The sequence below is a fragment of the Odontesthes bonariensis genome, chromosome 7 (assembly GCF_027942865.1).
Source record: "Odontesthes bonariensis isolate fOdoBon6 chromosome 7, fOdoBon6.hap1, whole genome shotgun sequence".
NCBI classification, from domain to species: domain Eukaryota; kingdom Metazoa; phylum Chordata; class Actinopteri; order Atheriniformes; family Atherinopsidae; genus Odontesthes; species Odontesthes bonariensis.
Window position 1 is genome coordinate 40,033,070 of NC_134512.1, and position 27,016 is coordinate 40,060,085.

Genomic DNA, 27,016 nt, shown 5'->3' on the forward strand with positions numbered 1-27,016 from the left:
GGCTCGGGGAAATGTCGAGCTAGTCAGGAACAGCGTGGTTAGGCTAGTGAGACTGAAACCTGTCTTCCAATTCATTGTATTTTTTTATTTTTTTACAGGTTGATGAAACCACCTACATGTACACATATAAACGTGTCTCCTTTTAAAAATGCCTCAAATTCAATCAGGCACTTGATGATGAATCATGCATCAGGATATTATCACCAGGGGCTTCAGACGTTAGAGTGTCCGTCCACAGCAGAGCAAAAACCTTTCATTTCAATAAGCATTCAGTGTTCAGCATTTTAAATTGTTTGTGTAGCTAAAGCAGATATCCTGTTTTTCTTTAGTAGTTTGTCTAAAGGGAGATATATGAAGTACTTTCACATATTAAACCAGCTATTGGTTACTTAAGCTGTACATTATTATGTTGTATATATATACACACATTGATGAATTGAACCCCTTAAAAAAAGAACAACTGACTTGCTTCTGTGAGTTTATTACTGAACAACCAGCAAAGATCATGGACTCAGTGGCCTGAACTCCTCCTCTGGATCAGATGGTGGACACATTCATCTTTATTTACACATCCCACACACACGCAGCCTCTGGGAGTCTCAGCATCCATCTGCATCTTTGCTGAATCAGAGGAATAAATATCAGTGTGTGGCGCCACCTGGTGGCCGCAGAGACTTCTGACCCTTAAATAACCGTAAACGGCACTTATGGCAGAAATGGTGGAGCTCCGCTTTGGACTTTAGATTCTGAACATTAGCTAGGAACCCTGTTGGTGTGAATGCACATCATCCTACGGTAAAGAGGTTTCGGTTTAAAGAGGTGCAAACTAAAACCCAAAGTGAAATAAAAACAGATCTTTGGCATTCATGCAAATTAAATCTGGGCACCAGATGTGGAACCGTGTCACAGATGTGTTCCCCTAAGCTTTATTCTATGAGATGACAGTATCATTGTAAGACTGCAAAGGTAAGTCAAACATTCCAGGCTTAAAAATGTCCACGGTGGTCCAAAGAATGCACACCAAAAAGAGAAAAAACAAACATGATCCAAAAGTTTGCAGAGCTCTGATTATTTTATATATTTCTCTTCATAGGGAACAAAACAGCTCTTACTTTACATAGCCACAGGATGCCATTTTACCATTCCTCAACCTCCAAGAGACAACAAAAACAAAACAAAATCCCCAACATTCTGAACTACACCCCTTTTAAATTATAAGCCTATACCACCTCTAATTCCAAAGGGTCGAAAAACCCTCAAAACTAAACACACAATCTAAAACCCAAACAACATTCCTAAATATCTCCCCTCCCTCTCAACCAGTGTGGATTCCCCCAATGAGGCTGATTGAAAACACCAGGTCCTAATCAGTGCTGCTCATGGGCGCGCTTCCATGGCAACACAGGACCAGGTGACCTCAAAAAGAAGGAGAAAAGAATCAACACAAAATCTTAAACATTAAGTTAACACATCACCAAGTTTAAACCGTATGGACACAGAAAAACCCACATCAGATCAGAAGATAAAAAAATACAAAAATACATCCCTCACACTCATCAAGGGAGGAAAGAAAGAATTTAAGCATTTCTTGCTAATTCCTTGTTTTACCAAAAAGGTTTATTTAGCTCAATGAGAGACTAAATAATCTGTTGTGTGCTGCTTCAGAAGCCGAGACTGACCGAAGATAAAACTCACATCTGAGACTACAGGCAGCGAGTGTACAGATCACAGCACCAGCGTTTCTCTCTGTGAGCTCAAGACGTGAACCTTTTCCTGCATGATGAGCATCAACAACTGTGCAGCAGCCCTAACCCTCCAGGGGCCAGGGTTACCCTAACCTTAACCCTAACCCTCCAAGGGCCAGGGTTACCCTAACCCTAACCTAACCCTCCAAGGGCCAGGGTTACCCTAACCTTAACCCTAACCCTCCAAGGGCCAGGGTTACCCTAACCTTAACCCTAACCCTCCAGGGGCCAGGGTTACCCTAACCTTAACCCTAACCCTCCAGGACCAGGGTTACCCTAACCTTAACCCTAACCCTCCAGGACCAGGGTTACCCTAACCTTAACCTAACCCTCCAAGGGCCAGGGTTACCCTAACCTTAACCCTAACCCTCCAAGGGCCAGGGTTACCCTAACCTTAACCTAACCCTCCAAGGGCCAGGGTTACCCTAACCTTAACCCTAACCCTCCAAGGGCCAGGGTTACCCTAACCCTAACCTAACCCTCCAAGGGCCAGGGTTACCCTAACCTCAACCCTAACCCTCCAAGGACCAGGGTTACCCTAACCTTAACCCTAACCCTCCAAGGGCCAGGGTTACCCTAACCCTAACCTAACCCTCCAAGGGCCAGGGTTACCCTAACCTTAACCCTAACCCTCCAAGGGCCAGGGTTACCCTAACTCTAACCCTCCAGGGGCCAGGGTTACCCTAACCCTAACCCTCCAAGGGCCAGGGCTACCCTAACCTTAACCCTAACCCTCCAAGGGCCAGGGTAACCCTAACCCTAACCCTCCAGGGGCCAGGGTTACCCTAACCCTAACCCTCCAAGGACCAGGGTTACCCTAACCTTAACCCTAACCCTCCAAGGCCAGGGTTACCCTAACCTTAACCCTAACCCTCCAGGGCTAGGGCTACCCTAACCCTAACCCTAACCCTCCAAGGGCCAGGGTTACCCTAACCTTAACCCTAACAGGACTGCACGCCTAGCCAGGCCATATTTTGAAAAAATAATTTTTAATTTTTTTTAATAAATTAATAATTCTATCAATGATCAGGTATATAACCTTTCCCTTTCACTAAACTCTAACCCTAAGGTAACAGGACCAGGCGATGTCACAGGACTGCGCGCCTAACCATGACCGAGGTTCACATTCCACATTCTGAAAAATTTATATTAATTTTGAATATATTTTTTATAAAATTTAATCATTTTTCTTCTGCTCTCCCTTCTTTTGCAGCACATAACACACACCTGTATGGACCCTGTGTCTATTGCACCCACTTGGAACACAACTCAAAATCGCACAGTTTCCCACGGCCTCCTGAGTTACTCCAAGACCATTCCAGCACACGCAGCAGCCATCAGCCGGGTCCTGAGTTGAGAGTGCACCCCCCTGGCTCCTACACCAAACTCCATAACGGCGGTTCAGACGCGTAGGAGGGGAGCCACTGAGTAAAAACTCACAAACCTAACCCAACCCTAACCCCAACCCCTTTTTCTAAGATTCTCTTAAATGTATTCTGTTGGTTGCACTTCTAAAAAGCTTTGATTGTTCCATGTCCTTGAAATAAACCAGGGCGCCCGCTGCCATCTAATTTCACCACTGCATATCATAAAAGTAGTTTTATGTGCAAAGACACTTTGTTGCTGTTGAACATTCACTCCGTTGATGATACTGTGATCATTCTGTCAGTCTTTGGCACTTCACCAAGCATCAAATACTGTGTCCCTTTGTAAATATTGACAATAAAGCAGCCTTGGTTTTTGCCACACTTGTGCTACCAATACAACCGAGACGATCCCTTCACTGTCTGACATTTGGAAGCAAAAGCACTTCAGCTGCTGTTCCAGCTGCACTCGCAGCAGATGTATAATATCAGGTGTGCAGAAGCATGGTGAAGGCAGCAGAAACACTGGGATCAGGGAGCCAGCGGTGGGCAGAAACACAGGGATTAGGGAGCCAGCGGTGGGCAGAAACACAGGGATTAGGGAGCCAGCGGTGGGCAGAAACACTGGGATTAGGGACCCAGCGGTGGGCAGAAACACTGGGATTAGGGAGCCAGCGGTGGGCAGAAACACTGGGATTAGAGACCCAGCGGTGGGCAGAAACACAGGGATTAGGGAGCCAGCGGTGGGCAGAAACACAGGGATTAGGGAGCCAGCGGTGGGCAGAAACACTGGGATTAGGGACCCAGCGGTGGGCAGAAACACTGGGATTAGGGAGCCAGCGGTGGGCAGAAACACTGGGATTAGAGACCCAGCGGTGGGCAGAAACACTGGGATTAGGGAGCCAGCGGTGGGCAGAAACACAGGGATTAGGGAGCCAGCGGTGGGCAGAAACACAGGGATTAGGGAGCCAGCGGTGGGCAGAAACACAGGGATTAGGGAGCCAGCGGTGGGTAGAAACACTGGGATTAGGGAGCCAGCGGTGGGCAGAAACACTGGGATTAGGGAGCCAGCGGTGGGTAGAAACACTGGTATTAGGGACCCAGCGGTGGGCAGAAACACAGGGATTAGGGGCCCAGCGGTGGGCAGAAACACTGGGATTAGGGGCCCAGCGGTGGGCAGAAACACTGGGATTAGGGGCCCAGCGGTGGGCAGAAACACTGGGATTAGAGACCCAGCGGTGGGCAGAAACACTGGGATTAGAGACCCAGCGGTGGGCAGAAACACTGGGATTAGAGACCCAGCGGTGGGCAGAAACACTGGGATTAGGGGCCCAGCGGTGGGCAGAAACACTGGGATTAGAGACCCAGCGGTGGGCAGAAACACTGGGATTAGAGACCCAGCGGTGGGCAGAAACACTGGGATTAGAGACCCAGCGGTGGGCAGAAACACTGGGATTAGGGGCCCAGCGGTGGGCAGAAACACTGGGATTAGGGGCCCAGCGGTGGGCAGAAACACTGGGATTAGAGACCCAGCGGTGGGCAGAAACACTGGGATTAGAGACCCAGCGGTGGGCAGAAACACTGGGATTAGAGACCCAGCGGTGGGCAGAAACACTGGGATTAGAGACCCAGCGGTGGGCAGAAACACTGGGATTAGGGAGCCAGCGGTGGGCAGAAACACTGGGATTAGGGAGCCAGCGGTGGGCAGAAACACTGGGATTAGAGACCCAGCGAGGGGCAGAAACACTGGGATTAGGGAGCCAGCGGTGGGCGTCCTGCTCGGGATCTCCTCTCAGGGTCCTCCGGGGACGTTTACCTCCAGCGACATGAAGCCCACAGTTAGGACTCTTTGCCCTGCGGTTCATGGAGAACAACAAAGATGAGGCGTCAGTCAGCGGGGGGGGGGGGAGAGGCTGAAATGTGTCAGAGGTGGATGAAGCTGGGCCTGACCTGCTGTCTCAGGGCCTGCATGGATCTGTACTCGATGTGCTCCCTCTTTTTCCGGATCCAGGCCGGCTCGTCTGGGATCATGGCCGCCATGACGAACTTGACTGCGATCAGCACATGCTGCAACCACAAAGAAAGCTCATCCCATCAAGCGACCACACAGGGCTGGAGTTCTGTTTGCTTTCTGGAGGCCTTTTACTACGGTGGGCGACATGTGCAAACGGCAAAACAAATCCAACAGTAAAACGCTGCGAGTGAAAAATGCGGCAATCACAAAAACGACCGTTGTAAGTAGCAGATCGGCTCGATGTCACACAATATGGCTGTACGCTTGAATGGGAGTACATTGCGACTGGCTGTATGTCGGACAGTTGTGATTGGCTCGGACAAACTCCGTTGAGTTTGACTTTCACGAATAGGGATGGGAATTGATAAGATTTTTACGATTCCAATTCCATTTTCGATTCTGCTTAACGATTCGGTTCTTTGTCGGTTCCCTTATCGATTCTCATTTGGAGAAAAAGGACAACAAACCGCTCGATCAGCATCAACTTTGTTTAGTTTAGAAGTAACACGAGTCATGACCTCACAAACCCAACAACGGTGAGGTCCACATTGGTCTATCCTGGCCTGGGTAATTTAACTCTTCCTGCTCTGGTGAAAGGAGAAGCTGGAGGTAGAGGTGAACTGGGGGTAGTACCACCAGCCTCTGGCTCTGAGCCAGTCAGGCTCTGTCTCTCATGATTTCATCTAAATGTAATGCCTGAGAAGGCATTCATTTAGCCTTAACCGTTACTAACAGCAGCTTTTACAATCAGGCAAATGGCGCTAACATGATAGGCAGTGTTAGTTAGTTAGTTACCTGCAGTGTTAGCCGAGGACATGCTAACGTTACCTGCAGTGTTAGCCGAGGACATGCTAACGTTGCTAACCCTGCTGGGTTCAGATTCACCAACGTTAATCATTCATTCATAGTTATTGCATGTTGGTAGTATTTCCTCCCTTTGGTGAAATATTCACTTTGCAAGTTGCCCTGTTGTCGTCTTTTTTAGGGATGTGTAACCAAACTTTCGAGCGTCGCCAAACGATTCCAAAACGGTCGTTTTTTTCGATTGCCGCATTTTTCTCTTGCAGCGTTTTACCGTTTGATTTGTTTTGCAGTTTGCAACGCATTTGCACGTGCCGGCCACCGTACTTTACCTCCACCACCACCGCCATCAGCAGGATGTTGGTGCTGCTCACGCCGTCCTCCTGACGCAGCTCCTGTAACCGTGGCGACAGCAGCAGCAGCCAGCAGTTGGACACCACGGAGACGAAGCTCAGGACCTCGAAGGCGATCTGAAAGCAAAGACAGCGATGTGAAGTGAGCGCCACAAACCTCCCGTTCCCCGTGGTGGTGCCCGCCGCCCACCTGCCACACGCCCATGTTGGCCACGGGGGCGGAGAAGGGTTTCCTGAAGAGTCTGCAGATCTTATAGGCGTCCGATCGGATCTCTGTGAGGTTGTTGAGCAGCAGCAGAACGGCCGTCAGAGGGAAGACGCAAGAGAAAAGACTCAAATACCCAAACTGCACCAGGAGCTCAATGTATTCTGCAAACAGCCCCTGTAAGAGAGAACAGGAATGGGTCAGACTGAGGGGTCCTGAATCCTGAGGGGTCCCTGCTCTGAAGTCTGGTCCCATCGGGGGGGGGGGGTCCTCACAGGGAAAGCAGGCAGGGTTCTCTGGCTCCTGAATTTGTACTCCTGCGAGTCGTGTTCACTTTGCGTCCTGTGGGGGGCGCTGATGAACCGATCCACCAGGAAAGGTATGACCACCTCCGTCACCTGGTTCACCAGCTGAGTCACGATCAGCAGAGATGCTAACCGCTTCAGAGAGACGGAGAAGGTCGGTTAAAAAGCTGAGCTGAAACATATACATAGACATATAATCTAACAGATTTAAATCCTTTCTTTGATTAATGATAAAAACAGGAAGAAATGCACCTGTTGGGTCAACAAATGAACTGTTCTAACATGAGAAATAATCAGAAACGGAAACTGGAGCGGCGCAAAACATCCCATCTGGATACGACTCAGATGTGAGGATATTTCAGCCTTTACTCTTTAAGTTTGAGTTTAAAGTGAGATGATTTAAGTCTTAAATGAGACTCAGACTCTGGAGATCTCAGCTCGTACCTTCCGAAGCAGCAGCACATCCTGCTTGAAGAAGGCGATGTGGAAGAGCACTGCAAAGTAGTTGAAGAAGATGAACTGTGTAGAGAAAAGAAGAGGGTCAGGGAGGTGGAAGGGGAGAGTTGATGCTTCTGGAGGAGAGCAGAGGAAAGGAGGAACTAACCACCAAGACTTTGGCCGTCAGGTGGCTCTGGAAGGCCGACTCCTCCCGGTGGTTCTCTGAGGGAAACACCAGAAGAGTTGTGACTGTTTCCCCGTCTTTCCCCTCAGACTACACCTTCACCACAGATACCTCCACCTCATTCAGTTTGCCCGACCCACTCACCATACTCAGTCAGAGACTGTGCCACCTTCTTGTAAACAGTTGCCAGCATGTTGGAGTAGAGGATGTGGAGCACGGAGGGCATGAAGAGCAGAGCCTGGGACAGCAGGGAGTCCCAGTCTTTGTGCAGCTGCTGGGCCTGGGCCTCCAACCAGTAGAAGCCCAGCATCCCCAGGACCACCAGCCCTGCAGGAGGGGGGACAGCCGTCACATTCAGGGGGACAGGCGTCACATTCAGCGGGGGGACAGGCGTCACATTCAGTGGGAACAGGCGTCACATTCAGCGGGAACAGGCGTCACATTCAGTGGCGACAGGCGTCACATTCAGGGGGACAGGCGTCACATTCAGGGGGAACAGCCGTCACATTCAGGGGGAACAGGCGTCACATTCAGGGGGAACAGGCGTCACATTCAGGGGGGACAGGCGTCACATTCAGGGGGGACAGGCGTCACATTCAGGGGGAACAGGCGTCACATTCAGGGGGGACAGGCGTCACATTCAGGGGGAACAGGCGTCACATTCAGGGGGAACAGGCGTCACATTCAGGGGGAACAGGCGTCACATTCAGGGGAACAGGCGTCACATTCAGTGGGGACAGGCGTCACATTCAGGGGAACAGGCGTCACATTCAGGGGGGACAGCCGTCACATTCAGCTGGGGGACAGCCGTCACATTCAGGGGGACAGGCGTCACATTCAGCTGGGGGACAGGCATCACATTCAGCTCGGGGACAGGCATCACATTCAGGGGGACAGGCGTCACATTCAGCTCGGGGACAGGCATCACATTCAGGGGGACAGGCGTCACATTCAGCGGGAACAGGCGTCACATTCAGCGGGGACAGCCGTCACATTCAGCTGGGGGACAGGCGTCACATTCAGGGGGGACAGGCGTCACATTCAGGGGGGACAGGCGTCACATTCAGGGGGAACAGGCGTCACATTCAGCGGGAACAGGCGTCACATTCAGGGGGGACAGGCGTCACATTCAGCGGGGACAGGCGTCACATTCAGCTGGGGGACAGGCGTCACATTCAGCGGGGACAGGCGTCACATTCAGCGGGGACAGGCGTCACATTCAGTGGCGACAGGCTTTCACATTCAGGGGGAACAGGCGTCACATTCAGGGGGAACAGGCGTCACATTCAGGGGGAACAGGCGTCACATTCAGCGGGAACAGGCGTCACATTCAGGGGGGACAGGCTTTCACATTCAGGGGGAACAGGCGTCACATTCAGGGGGAACAGGCGTCACATTCAGGGGGAACAGGCGTCACATTCAGCGGGAACAGGCGTCACATTCAGGGGGGACAGGTGTCACATTCAGCTCGGGGACAGGCGTCACATTCAGCTCGGGGACAGGCGTCACATTCAGCTCGGGGACAGGCGTCACATTCAGGGGGAACAGGCGTCACATTCAGCTCGGGGATAGGCGTCACATTCAGCTCGGGGACAGGCGTCACATTCAGCTCGGGGACAGGCGTCACATTCAGCTCGGGGATAGGCGTCACATTCAGCTCGGGGACAGGCGTCACATTCAGCTCGGGGACAGGCGTCACATTCAGCTCGGGGACAGGCGTCACATTCAGCTCGGGGACAGGCGTCACATTCAGTGGCGACAGGCGTCACATTCAGCGGGGACAGGCGTCACATTCAGGGGGGACAGGCGTCACATTCAGCGGGGACAGGCGTCACATTCAGGGGGGACAGGCGTCACATTCAGGCGGGGGAAGACATTCAGCTCTCTGTGGGGAGCCGCTCCCTGTGGTCCTCACCTACCCAGGAACAGCGCCACCAAGGGCAGGGACACCAGCGCCATGCGCAGGTCCCGCTGCCACTCGGGGAACAGCGGCTCCACGCGGCCCGTCACAGGGTTGACCCCCAGGTCGCCGTGGAAACCGGGCCGGGGCTCCGCGAAGCGCTCTGCGAGGTGCATAGTCCCCCAGCGGTAGGACAGGGAGGAGCTGCGGCGCTTCCACATCTCCATGACCAGCGTAGACCAGAGCATGCTGAACACCGCCTGCAGCATGTGGCCGCTGACCGGCCCCGAGGCAGCGTGGAGGGGCTGCACCTGGGAGCCCGACACCGACTCCACCATCTCCCTCTGGACCTCAGCTGGGGCCAAAACAGAAGACCTTTCAGTGATGTACAGCCGGAGCCCCGTCAGGCAGAAACACGGGGCAACAGGGCTGATGTTCAGCTGGGAAAACAGCAACTAACTAAACAGTGACTCATTGTAAAAGAAAATGTGCCTTCGTTGAACTATGTAGCCAATAAGGCCATAAAGGCCATAAAGGCCATAAAGGCCATAAAGGCCATAAATGCCATAAATGCCATAAAGGCCATAAATACCATAAATGCCATAAAGGCCATAAATGCCATAAAGGCCATAAGTGCCATAAGTGCCATAAAGGCTATAAAGGCCATAAAGGCCATAAAGGCCATAAATGCCATAAGTGCCATAAAGGCCATAAAGGCCATAAATGCCATAAAGGCCATAAATGCCATAAAGGCCATAAATGCCATGAAGGCCATAAAGGCCATAAATGCCATAAAGGCCATAAATGCCATAAAGGCCATAAAGGCCATAAATGCCATAAAGGCCATAAATGCCATAAAGGCCATAAAGGCCATAAATGCCATAAAGGCCATAAATGCCATAAATGCCATAAAGGCCATAAAGGCCATAAAGGCCATAAATGCCATAAAGGCCATAAATGCCATAAAGGCCATAAAGGCCATAAATGCCATAAAGGCCATAAATGCCATAAAGGCCATAAATGCCATAAAGGCCATAAAGGCCATAAATGCCATAAAGGCCATAAATGCCATAAAGGCCATAAATGCCATAAAGGCCATAAAGGCCATAAAGGCCATAAAGGCCATAAAGGCCATAAAGGCCATAAATGCCATAAATGCCATAAAGGCCATAAAGTGCATGAATGCCATAAATGCAGGCACGTACCTGAGAAATATGCGATGGACAGGCCCACCAGAGCGGGTGGGAGCAGAGACCAGGTGTAGAAATCCAGGAAGCTGAAGTAAAACGCCACGGGGCTTCCAAAGTATTCATTCACAGAGTCTGGGGAACCCAAAGAAGTGTCTGATGTGAGCGCACGCCTGCTGGATGCTTCTCATGTTATGTGAGTGTGTTGCAGCCTCACTCACCCAGTGGCTGAGCCAGCTGATTGCCAGAGTACCAGGCCTCACTGAGAGCCTTCAGCTTCTCCGGGTTGTGGAGAGGAAACGTGTCCAGGACCACGCCGGCTAAGCCCAGTTTCCGCCCTGCAGCAACATTTAGTCTGATTCAGTTTCATGGGTCAGAGAGTTCGTGCCTGTTTGGTTGGCTCGCAGTCAGGTTGCGTTAAGTTAAGTTACGCTACGCTGAGTTACACAACGCAACGCAACGTAACGCAACGCAACGCAACGCAACGCAACGTAACGCAACGTAACGCAACGCAACGCAACGCAACGCAACGCAACGCAACGTAATGTAACTTAACTTAAGTAATTTAACGTAACGTATTTTTTTTTTGTCTTCAACGTAACGTAACTTAACGGAACGCAATGTAAAGTAATTTAACGTGACGTAAATTTATGTAACATTACGCAATGTAACGTAGCGCAATGTGACGTAACACAATGTAACGTAGCGCAATGTAACGTAACGCAACTTAACGCAACGTAACGCAACTTAACGCAACGTAACGCAATGTAACGCAACGTAACGCAACGTAACACAACGTAACACAACGTAACGCAACGTAACGCAACGTAACGCAACGTAACGTAACTTAAAGTAATGTAATGCAATGTAACGTAACGCAATGTAACGTAACGCAATGTAACGTAACGGAACTTAATGTAACGTAACATAACGCAATGTAACGTAACGCAATGTAACGTAACGCAATGTAACGTAACGCAATGTAACGTAACGCAATGTAACGTAACTCAACGCAACGTAACGCAACGTAACGCAACGCAACGTAATGTAACTTAACTTAAGTAATTTAACGTAACGTAATTTTTTTGTCTTCAACGTAACGTAACTTAACGGAACGCAATGTAAAGTAATTTAACATGACGTAAATTTATGTAACATTACGCAATGTAACGTAGCGCAATGTGACGTAGCGCAATGTAACGTAGCGCAATGTAACGTAGCGCAATGTAACGTAACGCAACTTGACGCAACGTAACGCAACGTAACGCAACGTAGAGCAACGTAGAGCAACGTAACGCAACGTAACGCAACGTAACGCAACGTAGAGCAACGTAACACAACGTAACGCAACGTAACGCAACATAACGCAACGTAACGCAACGTAACGTAACTTAAAGTAACGTAATGCAACGTAACGCAACGTAACGTAACTTAAAGTAACGTAATGCAATGTAACGTAATGCAATGTAACGTAACACAATGTAACGTAACGCAATGTAACGTAACGGAACTTAACTTAATGTAACGTAACATAACGCAATGTAACGTAACGCAATGTAACGTAACTCAATGTAACGTAACGCAATGTAACGTAACTTAACGTAGCGTAACGCAATGTAGCGTAACGTAAAGTAGCGTAACTTATTGAGCGTAACGTAACGTAGCGTAACGTAACGTAGCGTAACGTAACGTAGCGTAACGTAACGTAGCGTAACGTAACGTAGAGTAACGTAACGTAACGTAACGTAATGTAGCGTAGCGTAGCGTAACGTAACGTAACGTAGCGTAACGTAGCGTAGCGTAACGTAACGTAGCGTAACGTAGCGTAACGTAGCGTAGCGTAACGTAACGTAGCGTAGCGTAACGTAACGTAGCGTAGCGTAACGTAACGTAATGTAGCGTAACGTAACGTAATGTAACGGAACGTAAAGTAGCGGAACGTAAAGTAGCGGAACGTAAAGTAGCGGAACGTAAAGTAACGTAACGTAAAGTAACGTAACTTAAAGCTGCAGTCGGCAGGTTTTCAAAATTGCGAGTCTAAAGTCGGAAAATTCGAACTGATACAACTCTCAGGTCCCTCCCCCAACCTCTAACAAGCTCCGAATCGCCCCCCAAACCCCTCCCCCTCTGTGGACGAGGTTGTGCACGTGAGTTCACACCAGTGTGAGCGCACACAAGCTGGGGCAGACTCACGCTCAGCAGCGTGTGCACAAGCTGTGATTGACAGGTAGGATTCCTCCACCCTAACTTGATTGGTTAAAAACAGCCGGGAGCGCTCGGTTTTTGCAAGCATGATTACAGGCTTCAGAGGGAGCTACAGATTTCGTTATTTTTCCTAAACAGCCTATTTAATATTCTACTTCCAGAATCCCATGACAGTTCAAGCTAATATGACTAAAAAAAATTTGCCGACCGCAGCTTTAACTTAACTTAACGTAACGTAACGTAACTTCACGTAACGTGGCATGAAAGGTAAATGTGCAAGGCACAAGGATCTCACAATGAATGAGAGCAAACAGGGAAACTGCAGGTGACATGAGTGAAACCAATGAGCTGAAATGGTGACTGAGGAAAGAGAAACTGTGGGGGAAACTAAAACTAAACACCAATGTTTGAGAAACTAAAACCTGATAAAACTAAAAAGTAAAAACATAAAACATGGCGCCATGTTGATGACAGCGGAGGTGAACCGGAGCATCTACTCACAGATGCTGTCTCGGTTCTGCAGGGTGCAGCTGTCGGGCAGGCCGGGGATCCTGAGGTCCTTCTGCGCCCGCAGGCCGTCCAGCTCATACTTCACTATGAACTGTCGCTCTGCCAGCGTCAGAAACGCCTCCATGTTGTCTGGCACACACACAAACATGCACAGTGATGCTCGGACGCACACACAAACATGCACATGAAGCTTGAAGGTTATACACAATTCATGAAGTTTTCTCTCATCATGTACCTGAACCCTTAAAGTTTTCTCTCATCATGTACCTGAACCCTTAAAGTTTTCTCTCATCATGTACCTGAACCCTTGAAGTTTTCTCTCATCATGTACCTGAACCCTTAAAGTTTTCTCTCTCATGTACCTGAACCCTTAAAGTTTTCTCTCATCATGTACCTGAACCCTTAAAGTTTTCTCTCATCATGTACCTGAACCCTTAAAGTTTTCTCTCATCATGTACCTGAACCCTCAAAGTTTTCTCTCATCATGTACCTGAACCCTTAAAGTTTTCTCTCATCATGTACCTGAACCCTTAAAGTTTTCTCTCATCATGTACCTGAACCCTTAAAGTTTTCTCTCATCATGTACCTTAACCCTTAAAGTTTTCTCTCATCATGTACCTGAACCCTTAAAGTTTTCTCTCTCATGTACCTGAACCCTTGAAGTTTTCTCTCATCATGTACCTGAACCCTTAAAGTTTTCTCTCATCATGTACCTGAACCCTTAAAGTTTTCTCTCATCATGTACCTGAACCCTTAAAGTTTTCTCTCATCATGTACCTGAACCCTTAAAGTTTTCTCTCATCATGTACCTGAACCCTTGAAGTTTTCTCTCATCATGTACCTGAACCCTTAAAGTTTTCTCTCTCATGTACCTGAACCCTTAAAGTTTTCTCTCATCATGTACCTGAACCCTTAAAGTTTTCTCTCATCATGTACCTGAACCCTCAAAGTTTTCTCTCATCATGTACCTGAACCCTTAAAGTTTTCTCTCATCATGTACCTGAACCCTTAAAGTTTTCTCTCATCATGTACCTGAACCCTTAAAGTTTTCTCTCATCATGTACCTGAACCCTTAAAGTTTTCTCTCATCATGTACCTGAACCCTTAAAGTTTTCTCTCATCATGTACCTGAACCCTTAAAGTTTTCTCTCATCATGTACCTGAACCCTTAAAGTTTTCTCTCATCATGTACCTGAACCCTCAAAGTTTTCTCTCATCATGTACCTGAACCCTCAAAGTTTTCTCTCATCATGTACCTGAACCCTTAAAGTTTTCTCTCATCATGTACCTGAACCCTTAAAGTTTTCTCTCATCATGTACCTGAACCCTTAAAGTTTTCTCTCATCATGTACCTGAACCCTTAAAGTTTTCTCTCATCATGTACCTGAACCCTTAAAGTTTTCTCTCATCATGTACCTGAACCCTTAAAGTTTTCTCTCATCATGTACCTGAACCCTTAAAGTTTTCTCTCATCATGTACCTGAACCCTTAAAGTTTTCTCTCATCATGTACCTGAACCCTTAAAGTTTTCTCTCTCATGTACCTGAACCCTTAAAGTTGTCTCTCATCATGTACCTGAACCCTTAAAGTTTTCTCTCATCATGTACCTGAACCCTTAAAGTTTTCTCTCATCATGTACCTGAACCCTTAAAGTTTTCTCTCATCATGTACCTGAACCCTTAAAGTTTTCTCTCATCATGTACCTGAACCCTTAAAGTTTTCTCTCATCATGTACCTGAACCCTTAAAGTTTTCTCTCATCATGTACCTGAACCCTTAAAGTTTTCTCTCATCATGTACCTGAACCCTTAAAGTTTTCTCTCATCATGTACCTGAACCCTTAAAGTTTTCTCTCTCATGTACCTGAACCCTTGAAGTTGTCTCTGTCGCTGTAGGAGAAGGCCTCCATGTCCCCGTGGCGGTACGGCTTGCACAGACCCAACTCCTCTGTGGCTCGCAGTAACGTGCAGCGAGGGGCCGACACCACGATGATGTCCCCGCTGGGGTCCTCCCCCGGGTGGGCCAGTAAAGCAGCACCTGGAGCGGGACGGAGAGGGGAAAGTGGGACAAAACATTCACCGCTTCAGGACCAACATTTTCACCAACTTCTTAGACTTATTTTCAACTTCTTAAAAGTTCAAAATGGTTCCACACAGCGTCCCACTTTTTCTGGAAGCAGGGCCGGAATAAACAGGAAGACAGCGTTTAAAACTCTGCAGCCAGAGCACTCTTCACTTTTAAATGAATTAATTAATGATTATTTTTATTGGGTTTTTAATTATTTTATCATTATTATTATTATTATTATTATTATTATTATTATTTATTATTATTATTATTATTATTATTATTATTATTATTATTATTTATTTATTTATATATTATTATTATTATTATTTTAATGATTTTATTGCCTTCTTGTGATTTTATGTAGCTGTGAAGCACTTTGAATTGCCATGTGTATGAATTGTGCTCTATAAATCAAATTGCCTTGCCTATATGTGAGGCTTTCACAACATTACAGAATATCATTTCTGTTGATGTTTGCAGGTCTATATGATGTCCTGACCATTATAAGGTCAGAGCCGTCTCTCTTTAGTCTTTATTTAAGAAAATATTACCATATGTCATAAAAAACTTTAATAAATGGGTGTGTTTCTGTCAGATGACTGAGGTTTTGCTCTTAGTTTGTTTTAGATGAATTCAGTTTCCTCAGATAAAGTCAAACCAGTCACACATTCAGGATCCTCCACAGAGAGATAGGAAGCAGGGGGCAGAGAGAGGGGGAACAACACACAGCACAGGGCCATCTGATGTGGGACTTAACCGGGGCCAGCTGCAGCGAGGACCACAGCCTCTGTACATGTGCAGGGGACAGTGCTGGCTCCTCTTCTCTTCACCATGTACACTGCTGATTTCACACACTACACACCACACTGTCACTTACAAAAATTCTCAGATGACTCAGCCATTGTGGGTCTCATTAACAACAACGGGGATGAGAGGGAATACAGAGAACTGAACAAGAACTTTGTGACATGGTGTCACCAGAACCACCTCCAGATTAACGCTGGAAAAACCAAAGAACTTGTTGTGGACTTCCGCCGGCGCAAAGTCCACCCCCCTCTCTTACCAGTGAACATCCAGGGGACTGACATTGACATTGTGGACACGTATAAGTATCTAGGATTTCACCTCAACAAAAAACTGGACTGGACTGATAACACACAGGCTCTCTACAAAAGGGTCAAAGTAGACTCCATCTGCTACGGAGACTGAGGTCTTTTGGGGTCCAACAAACCCTACTGAAGACCTTCTACGACTCTGTGGTCTCCTCTGTTGTTATGTATGGTGTGGTGTGCTGGGGCAGCAGCATAACAGCAGCTGAGGGAAAGAAACTCAACAAACTGGTGAAGAAAGCTGGCTCTGTTCTGGGCTGCAGCCTGGACCCTGTGGAGGTGGTGGGAGACAGGAGGATTATGACAAAACTGTCATTAATCCTGGGTAACATCAACCACCCCCTGCATGGAACAGTGGCAGCCCTGCTGAGCCCACGGAGCAGCAGACTCCTCCACCCTAACTGTAGGACAGAGAGGTACCGCAGGTCCTTTCTTCCCTCTGCAGTTAGACTGTACAACAACAACAACAACAACAACAACAACAACAACATCAACAACAACAACAACAACAGCAACAGCAACAACAACAACAACAACAACAACAACAAGTCCCTGCGGTAGCCATGATGGTGATAATGATGATGATGATGATGATGATGATGATGATGATGACAATGCTAAGCTGCTGCTGTGGCCCCCTCTTCTTAATTTAATTCTTAATTTTATTTATTTATTACTATTTTAGTCTTTTTCTTATTTGTATGATGCTGCTAACACTGCACTACCTCTGGGTTTTTAAATTTTTTAAAGTTTTTAAGTCCTTTTACTAATGCATTTATTTAGACAGGAATATCTCTATTTTTATATAACATCCCTATTTTATTATCTCCCTTAAATAGTTTTAACTTCCTGATCCTGTGTTTGTATGTATGTCTACTTTTGCACAAGCTGTATGTATGTGTGTACGTTGCTGCTGCGACGCATGAATTTCCCCACTGTGGGATAATAAAGGGCATACTTACTTACTTACATGGGGCGCCTGCTCAGCCCACTACGCTACGGACCGCCCCTGTTTTATTATTTATTTTATTACTGTTAAAGTCTGTCGCTCACAGGCTTGAAACCCTTCAAGTTTCAAAGTGCAACTTGAAGGGTTAGGGTTACCCTGACGGTAGGCGTCCACTGTTCCGGCACGTCAACGTAACTCGCCGGATTGGATGCCTAGTGTCGCCGTGTTGCTGCTGCAGTGGGCGTGTACAGAGGGGCGTGTAGAATGGCTCCGGGGGAAAGTAAATAACTTGTGATTTTAACCAACCGAAGTTTCTCCCTCTAAAAATGTGAGTTTTGGAGGGAAATTAATGTGTATAAATCGTCAACAATGGAACATTATTTCATATTGCACCATGGGTGTGGATCTGCGAGCGAGGAGAGCTGCTGCTGCGACACAGGAGATCTCCTTCTCGCTGCAGCACCTGTCCCTGCACCTTTTCTCTGATTTAATAATGAAACATGAACAAGACATCTTGTGAAAACATGGCCATGGGTGTGATTTGGTTCTTTTGTTGAAATGAATGCCTATCACAATTATTGATAACGTTTAATCCACTCCTCCACCTCTGCCCATGAAAGAATTTGATGCACTGGATTGAACCTCTATTCCTTGATGGTCATTACTTTACTGCAAAAGTGGAGATGCTCACACAATTGCCTGATGTTTTAGGTGTGTTTATTCGCCTTCAATCGTTTTAGCACAGCCACTCTGGCCACTGCTGCTGTTCATTTTGCCCGCAATAGCAATGACATGAGCAATACCCGAAACGTTCAGGGGTGAATAAACAAAGGGGAAAAACTACATGATCCACTGTCATTGGATAACGCACTCCGTCTGCCGTGGCAAATTTGCATAAACTTCGGGCGAGCCCAACATTTTGACGTGCCGCAGGTCCGCCGCTCTCCGTGCCGGAATCCCAGCATAACGGTAGGCGTCCACTGTTCCGTCAACGCAAGCCGTATCCAACGCATTCAGTTCATTTTCAATGAAATCCGGCCGATCGTTGTCGCCGTGCTCGCAAAGCATGCTGGGATTCCGGCACGTCAAAAAGTTGGGCTCGGCCGGACTTTATGCAAATTTGCCACGGCAGACGGAGTGCGTTACCCAATGACAGTAGATCATGTGATCTCCTGTGTCGCAGCAGCAGCAGCACAATAGTAGAGATGCTTAACTGGAATCTTTTGGGTGATCCGGGCTGATCGGATCATTTCAAGGAGGGGATTCGAGTTATCCGGATCACTTGAATCACTTATTAAAAAAAAAAAAAAAAACCCTTTCTGCCGTTTAGTGGCTATGCGCCTCGCCTTTTTTTTTGTCCCATTTATCAATTCATTTTGATAAATCAAAGAGCAGCCTACGGCTACAAGTTCAATCATTTATTTTTGTCAAGTAATAATTCAATGCCATTTTATCTGAAAGCCAGACACAACAGCTAGTGTGTGCATTTACACAGCGACAAATGTGGTAGCATTAGGTGAGGCAATGCTGAGTTTAGACCTACAAGTAAACAACATGGAATGATCTTGCCCTCCCTATGTCACTAAATGATTATTTTTCAACAACTGTACAAGATGCATGAAGCCACGCTAACCGAGCCTGTAGCGAGCTACAGAGGCTTCAGCAGTCAGACGGGTTGACGACGACAATCCTTGCTGCCGGCAGAATCGAAACTTAAAAAGATCCGAGTTGGCAGGGATCCGCTACTTGCCCGTCTGACCGCTGAATCGCTGGCTCTGGGTGACTCAGCGCAAGGGCGTAACTTTGGGTCTACCATTGGGGGGGTTAAACTCGCAGCATATTTATTTATTTATTATTTATTTAATCATTTTCTTGCTCGCTAATTTGCCATTCCTGTGTTAGAAATACATTGTGATACTTTTACTGATTTAGGCTACTTAATGTAAATGCAGCTGTTCACTTCACTATTTATGCCATAACGACACAGTGGTTAAATTCAGTGTTTAAGCACTAGCCAACATTGGCAGATGACAAGAACTTAAAGATTAATCAATTTCATCACTGTATTGGCACCTACATGCAGCAAATGTATTATGCACAATGCAACTCTCGATACATCACACAATACAGGGTGGGACACTGGAGAGCAGCTTGCACCTTTATTCGGAACTGATTTCACATATTGCCCACTTACTATCACATTAAGATTGCTATGAATTAATAATAATATTATTAAAGGAGTCAGACCTGTTACTGATGGTGAACTTGTCTTTAATGTCGGGTGTGTTTCCAGAGCCACTAAAAACAGCTGTAATCAAACCTCTGCTGAAAAAGGACAATCTTGACAAGACACAAATGAACAACTACAGGCCCGTCTCAAATCTCCCATTTTTAAGTAAGATCATTGAAAAAGCGGTTTTTCAACAGCTTAATTACTTTTTAACACAAAACAACTGCTATGACACCTTCCAGACAGGTTTTAGACAGAACCACAGCACTGAGACTGCTCTGACAAAGAGTTTAACAACATATGTCTGAATACAGACGGTGGAAAAATGTCAGTCTGAGTTCTACTGGATCTCAGTGCTGCATTTGATACAGTTGACCACAATATATTACTGAAACGACTGGAAAACTGGGCGGGTTGAACAAATTTCACGGAAAAACATATGTTTTGACTGTTAAGCCCGGTGAAGATTCAACACATTAGCAGTCATTCCAGTTGTCAACGCCGCTTAAAAAGGTGATTTTCTCCTCTTCTAGCATTATCCTGACAGGAGAACCATGCCAAGCATGCCAAGCGATAGCAATAGCCTCAATATACATATCGTTGGAAAGCTTAGTTTATGGCCGTTCATGTGAGCACAATAACTTAGTTTTGTAAATTTGACCAAAGCGACTGGTTTCGCCTTGCAGGGTCACATATAAGGAACACATGAGGTGAACGTCTTGGTATGTGCAAGACAACATTCAAGATATTCGCGCTAGCTTTGTGAACTTTCTGAGCAGCCGTCACAGCCCTTTTCCATCAATTTAACTCTCGTTAATCCACCTCTTAGCACAACAAACCCCAAAAAAGTGTGACTGTTTTGGAGCAAACAGCAACTTAAAGGCAGGGTAGGGGATCTTTTTCTGGAACATTTTTTTACATATTGCTTGAAATACTCTTCACACCCTCATTGCAACCAATTAATTAAAAGTTTTGACACAAATATGAAAAGTTTTAGTGGCCTCTAGAACGTACAATCTAGGAAAAACAGTATCCAATCATTGTGAACGGACCGTTCACAATGATTGGATACTGATGCCGTCTATCAAACTGCATTCTCCCCCTCCCCCTCCCCCTCCTTCCCCCTCCTTCCCCCTGTGCGCGTACCCTGCTCCGTGAACGAAGCTTGGCAGGAAGCTAAACTAGAGCCAGCTTGGCTAGCACCTAGCATTATTAAACGTATAGTTAGCATATACTAAATACTAAATACGGCAACGATCGATGCTTGCTGTTAGAACAGCGCTCGTGCACCGTTGTGCTCGTGCGCGTTCATGTACTCTAGAGGCGTGCCTTCGGGGGGAAAGTGAAGAAAAGGGTTGGGACTTTTTACCGGTGTAGTTTCAAAATGACTCAGAATCCAGGATCTCCTACCCTACCTTTAAGCTACACTTCAGTGACATTGGTTCCACACAGTGATCCCTGGCACCCTCTGGCACCACTCACCAGGTCCAGCGGCTGCGCATAAACACACTTTCGGTAGAGAAATTGGGTTGGGTAATACCAAGTAGTCGGTTTGGGGGGGGGGTTACATTACAGATTATTTAAAACATGATACTATCTTGAAATGAAATGAATGAATAAAGAAAACAAACAAAAGTTATTCATTCAGAATTTTATGATATTTTTTGATGATTTGATTTGATGATATTGGGGGGGTTATATTAGCTGGATCTGATTTTTGAGAACTTTTGCGAATCCATGCCAACTCGGATCTTTTTAAGTTTCGATTCTGCCGCGTGACTCGACTGGCCGTGAGTCACCCAGAGCCGGCATGATTCGCCACAGAAATAACTCAATATGTGATCTGACCGAGCAAGGATCCGTCATGAAGTGGCGCTGGCTTAACTAGAGAAAAAAATGCAACGGTACTGTAGTATCCTGAATATTATATGCAGTACTACCCCCATGCCACCAGAGGGATAACCTACCTGTGTCACCTATAGAGATACTTCTAACACCTGAGAGGGACAGGATTAGACAGACAGCAGTCTGAGAACAGGTTGGGACGGTTGGATATTGTGTGCAATAAAGACACCAAAAAGGACAAACCCTGGACGGACATTATGATTTATTAGGACACGTTATCACAGGTACGAAGTTGGAACATGAGTCGTGTTTTTATTGAATAATAAGAGCCCAGCGCGAGCAGTTATGAGTCAGCGGGGATCCGTCCCGTCCGGACGGATCAGTGGGAGGCATGGCTCACTTAGGCCTTAACCGACAAACGGGGCGGGAGTTAGGTTTCTTCACTCAGTGTGTGACTGTGTGTGTGTGACTGAACACCATGCTAGAGAATAGAATGACTGTAGCCTAGTAGGCAACTAAAGAGGGATATATATTCCGGTTTCATCATTTCTCTCACGACTAAGGTGCAAGAGCGCTGTAACTGCCATTTGTTGACATAATGAAATGCCGTCTGGCTCGACTTGGGCGGATCATTTTTATTTTTTTTAAGGCGGATCAAATGCATGCCACCATCCGGTCTGCCCGGGTGACGTATTTATCCGGGTTGAAAACCGGATAAACCGGATTTTGTTACAGCTCTACACAACAGCTCGCAGATCCACAGCCATGGTGAAATATGAAATAATGTTCCATTGCTGACGATTTATACACATTAATTTCCCTCCAAAACTCAAATTTTTAGAGGGAGAAACTTCGGTTGGTCAAAATCACAAGTTATTTACTTTCCCCCGGAGCCATTCTACACGCCCCTCTGTACACGCCCACTGCAGCAGCAACACGGCGACACTAGGCATCCAATCCGGCGAGTTACGTTGACGTGCCGGAACAGTGGACGCCTAGCGTGAGCCTTAAATTATTCCAAAGGCAATACAGATAAACACATCACACAAAGTAAAAGAATGTTCACATTCAAATTAGCTAAATGCAAAGTCCAACTACAGCCACACAGAGACTTGAAACACATATGGGCAAACGCAGGTGAGGCCACCGGCGGACAAACCCACCTGGGACCCTTATCTGCAGCCCACATGCAAACCTCATGGGCCCCACATGGACATGCTGGCTGAAGGTTAACCGGGTCTATCGGGGTAAACAGTGAGACCTGCGGACCTTCTGAGAGGTCATCGCACCGACAAACGTAGATGAAGAGGTGCTTCTGTTGGTTTCCTGAGCTAGGAAACTGTTTTTGAATTGGCTCTAATTGAACGAATTGGATTATTTTATGAATAATTATGATTACAATTAATTGAATTCCAATTGGCTTGAATTGGACTTTATTATCTAAGTGCCTTGAGATGACATTTGTTGTATTCGGCGCTATATAAATAAAAATGAATTGAATTGCTCACCTCCACAGACCAACACCAGGAAATAACTGCACACAACGAGTAGAAGTTCCTCTAAATGTAAACCCTGTGTGGCGTTTATCTGGAATGGGGCATGCAAATGCAGTCAAATGTGTAAAATGCTGGGAATTATTCCTGGAAAAGGCTTTCCTGTTCAACTGATTCCCAGTAAGACCAGAGCTCGGGACAGATGTCCTTTACGCTCCCTTTGGAAAGGATTCCACACGTCTTTAAGGGCAAACAGGACTTGTTTGAATGTATCTGGATTCCCTTTATCATATGAAATACACATATTATATCTGTTAAAGATCTGAACATGACGGAGGATGGAACATGGGACAGTTGTCCTGTGGTTTATAAACAGCTAAATTAGATCTTTGGAAATGGAGATGATGTATAGACTTATATACTGCCCCTCACTGAGGCATCTGCCCCTTTATTTTCCAAATCAAAGATATTGTCCATTTACAACATTAACACGACGGAAACATGGATATTTGTCTTCAAAGTCCGCTATCAGGGACACACACTTCCATCTCAAAACTCAAACATTCACTCCAGAATAACTGGGCAGCCTAAGCTGCTTCATAAGCCGCTCCGTGGTCCCACCAGAGCAGTTTTCCTTCAGATATAAAGGTGGAACTCCCTCCCACCCGTCTATAAAAGGAAATTAAAAGATCACCTGTACTCTGTGGGACTGTCTTAATACTTTTTCTTCTCTTTTTTGTTGCCATTGCAATTTAGTCTTTCCATCCATCCATTATCTATACCGCTGAATCCGTCGATCGGGTCGCGGGGGGGCTGGAGCCTATCCCAGCAGTCAATGGGCGAGAGGCGGGGTACACCCTGGACAGGCCGCCAGTCCATCACAGGGCCACACAGAGACATACGAGACAAACAACCATGCACGCTCACTCCTAAGGACGATTTAGAGATGCCAATCAACCTAACATGCATGATTTTTTGGACGGTGGGAGGAAGCCGGAGTACCCGGAGAGAACCCACGCATACACGGGGAGAACATGCAGACTCCACACAGAAAGAACCAGCCGGGAGTTGAACCTGGAACCTTCTTGCTGTGAGGTGACGGTGCTAACCACCACACCACCGTGCAGCCCCAATTTAGTCTTTTGATTTATTGTAATTTATTTCTTGTTCTTTTTATTTATGATTGATTTTTGTGATGTTGTTTTTATTCTTTATTGTTTTGTTTTTCTCTCTCATTAATCCATTTGTTGTTGTATCCTGATAAGATACATTTAATTTAGTTTATTTATCTTAATGCTGAGGTTCTGGATGAGCCCTCCCAGGGTTTCTAACCTCTGATTCATTGCAGCTTATCATTTATCATCTATTGTATATTTATTTATTTTATTCCATTCCTTTCTTTTATGTGATATGCTCTTGTTTGTAATGTTTTATTAAAGTGCAAACAAACATTAAACCTTCAATAATAAAACCTTGTACGGGGTTGCATTACCATTAAGACTGAGACAGGCTCACAGTAGTTTGGGTTTGGCTTGTGTTTTAAGCTTAAAAGCTTGTCTGTGGACATGTGTTACAAAATGTTTACGCTGTTTGTATAAACTTAAGAAGTTTCAGTAAAGATATTTGGCAGAAAAAGAGTCGGAGGAAGGTGGAACACGTGTTCCCTCTGCAGTCAGGGAGTCAGAAAAGGCCTCACCTCCATCTTTCTGCGGAGCGGCCATCAGTCTGAGGAGCCACCGCTTGGTCTCCGGCCCGACCTTCTGCCCCAGCTTCACCAGAACCAGCGGCTCCACCCGCCCCGACATGCAGCAGGGGCAGCTGACCTTGGTCCACCCCGCTCCGGCCGAGGCAGCGCTCAGTTTGTTCAGCAGCTTTCTTCCTGTGGCCTCCCCGTCCGGCTGCTTCCCAGGTTCCCTCCGGTCCCCGGCTCCACCTCCATCAGCTCCATCAGCTCCATCAGCTCCATCAGCTCCATCAGCTCCTGCCTTACTCATGCTGAGGCTGCAAACAGGTCAGCAGAACTTTAGCCCAAAGCCGTTCGCACATACCGGAGCATGACTGGGTCAAACACTAGGGATGGGAATTGATGAGATTTTTACGATTCCAATTCCATTTTCGATTCTGCTTAACGATTCGGTTCTTTGTCGGTTCCCTTATCGATTCTCAGTTGGAGAAAAAGGACAACAAACCGGTCGATCAGCATCAACTTTGTTTAGTTTAGAAGTAACACGAGTCATGACCTCACAAACCCAACAACGGTGAGGTCCACATTGGTCTATCCTGGCCTGGGTAATTTAACTCTTCCTGCTCTGGTGAAAGGAGAAGCTGGAGGTAGAGGTGAACTGGGGGTAGTACCACCAGCCTCTGGCTCTGAGCCAGTCAGGCTCTGTCTCTCATGATTTCATCTAAATGTAATGCCTGAGAAGGCATTCATTTAACCTTAACCGTTACTAACAGCAGCTTTTACAATCAGGCAAATGCTGCTAACATGATAGGCAGTGTTAGTTAGTTAGTTACCTGCAGTGTTAGCCGAGGACATGCTAACGTTGCTAACGTTGCTGGGTTCAGATTCACCAACGTTAATCATTCATTCATAGTTATTGCATGTTGGTAGTATTTCCTCCCTTTGGTGAAATATTCACTTTGCAAGTTGCCCTGTTGTCGTCTTTTTTAGGGATGTGGAACCAAAGTTTCGAGCGTTTGTACCGCTTGGGCGCCATGGTTACTGTTGGCTGCTGGCTGCGCTGGACTCGCCACGCAACGCTGCGTGGTGACGTTATTCACGCCCACTGGAATCGATAAGGGAATCGTTTGCAAAATCGGCAAAACGATTCCAAGGAATTGAAACACTGGGAACCGGTTCTCAACAACAACCAGTTTTCGATTCCCATCCCTAGTCAAACTGCAGGGTTTTATCAGGGTTCCTGTTCATGGCTCTGAGTTAACCTACTGGATGGATCTTTGCTTCGGACTTTAGGAGCGCCGACATGAAGCCTCTAACGGCCTCTCATACAAAGAGAATCTATCACAGACCAGGTTTTATGTAACAGACCATAAAGAGTCTCAGATATTACTCTGAGAGCAACAAGTCCAGCACAGGATTAAACCCAGTTTATGGTTTATGGTCTCTATGCGACACACCTTCCTGAGCTGAACATTTAGGAATCTGCTGCAAAGTCTTTAGAAGTATTGATGAAAACAGGATTAAATCCAGGAAAAGGTGTCGTTATGTGTCTGTTTCTCTGTTCACAGCTTCTGGAAGGCTCCCTCAGACCCTCTGAACCCCTCACTGAGTTACTGCAATCACCCTTTTTAAGTCAATAAAATGTAAATACACCCATAAAACATTAGCTTCAGTTATTCCACGATAACAACAGAGTCTGCAGAGCTGCACCCTGCACCCTGCACCCTGCGGAAACCTCAGTTATTCCATCTCTATCAGAACAGTTCAAACTTCTTCCGTTCTGTCTGAGTTGAACTGAGCTGGAGGACACAGAGACAAACAGAATAAAGCTGCTGAACTGAAAGTGGGAGGCACTGAGTCCCGTTCAAACGGGCTAATTTCTGTGTGAAAGAGAGGATGAGTCGGCAAATACGGCACCTGGCAGAGCACTGAGGATGAGCTTCTGGTGTTTGGTCCTCCGTCAGGCCCCCAAACTCCTGTTTCAGGCCCCCAAACTCCAGTTTCAGGCCCCCAAACTGCTGTTTCAGGCACCCAAACTGCTGTTTCAGGCACCCAAACTGCTGTTTCAGGCACCCAAACTCCTGTTTCAGGCACCCAAACTCCTGTTTCAGGCACCCAAACTCCTGTTTCAGGCACCCAAACTCCTGTTTCAGGCACCCAAACTCCTGTTTCAGGCCCCAAACTGCTGTTTCAGTGCACGACACCAGGCTGAAGGAAAAAGTCTGAAGAGCGAACCAGGAACAGCCTGCACAGCCTCAGCCGGGGATCCTCCCTGCTGTAGATGTGTGTGTGTGTAGCTTTAGCTGTAGATGTGTGTGTGTGTAGCTTTAGCTGTAGATGTGTGTGTGTGTAGCTTTAGTTTTAGGCGTGTGTGTGTGTACCTTTAGTTTTAGGCGTGTGTGTGTGGAAGGAATGCAGAGGAACCT

The 27,016-nt window shown here is 46.7% G+C and overlaps 1 protein-coding gene across 10 annotated transcripts; it reads right to left on the minus strand.

Annotated features, from left to right (window-relative positions):
• Positions 1-896: 896 nt before the first annotated feature.
• ano10b (anoctamin 10b) lies at positions 897-27,016 on the minus strand. 10 transcript variants are annotated; one of them, XM_075470802.1, is made up of 17 exons: positions 26,508-27,016; positions 24,603-24,907; positions 15,074-15,247; positions 13,203-13,340; positions 10,718-10,834; positions 10,515-10,631; positions 9,329-9,664; positions 7,554-7,736; positions 7,392-7,447; positions 7,232-7,306; positions 6,758-6,922; positions 6,468-6,659; positions 6,257-6,394; positions 5,060-5,176; positions 2,536-4,963; positions 2,070-2,332; positions 897-1,996 (listed from the first exon to the last, which is right to left on the minus strand). In XM_075470802.1, exons 2-15 carry the CDS (start codon positions 24,898-24,900, stop codon positions 4,949-4,951), a joined length of 2,121 nt encoding a protein of 706 aa, XP_075326917.1. In that variant the 5' UTR covers positions 24,901-24,907; positions 26,508-27,016; the 3' UTR covers positions 897-1,996; positions 2,070-2,332; positions 2,536-4,948. The 10 variants fall into 10 exon arrangements, with proteins under 10 accessions (XP_075326917.1, XP_075326908.1, XP_075326916.1 ...); XM_075470793.1 differs by having other exon boundaries at positions 2,070-2,363; positions 2,434-4,963; XM_075470801.1 differs by having other exon boundaries at positions 2,070-2,295; positions 2,333-4,963.

Excerpts from the sequence above, each read along its gene's own strand:
- ano10b (XM_075470802.1), bottom strand. The coding sequence starts at position 24,900 with ATGAGTAAGGCAGGAGCTGATGGAGCTGATGGAGCTGATGGAGCTGAT. Across the intron at positions 10,835-13,202 it reads GCAGAACCGAGACAGCATCT|GGCGGAAACTGGGCTTAGCC; the intron begins GTGAGTAGATGC and ends ATGTTGCTGCAG. Across the intron at positions 6,923-7,231 it reads ATGTGCTGCTGCTTCGGAAG|CGGTTAGCATCTCTGCTGAT; the intron begins GTACGAGCTGAG and ends GTCTCTCTGAAG.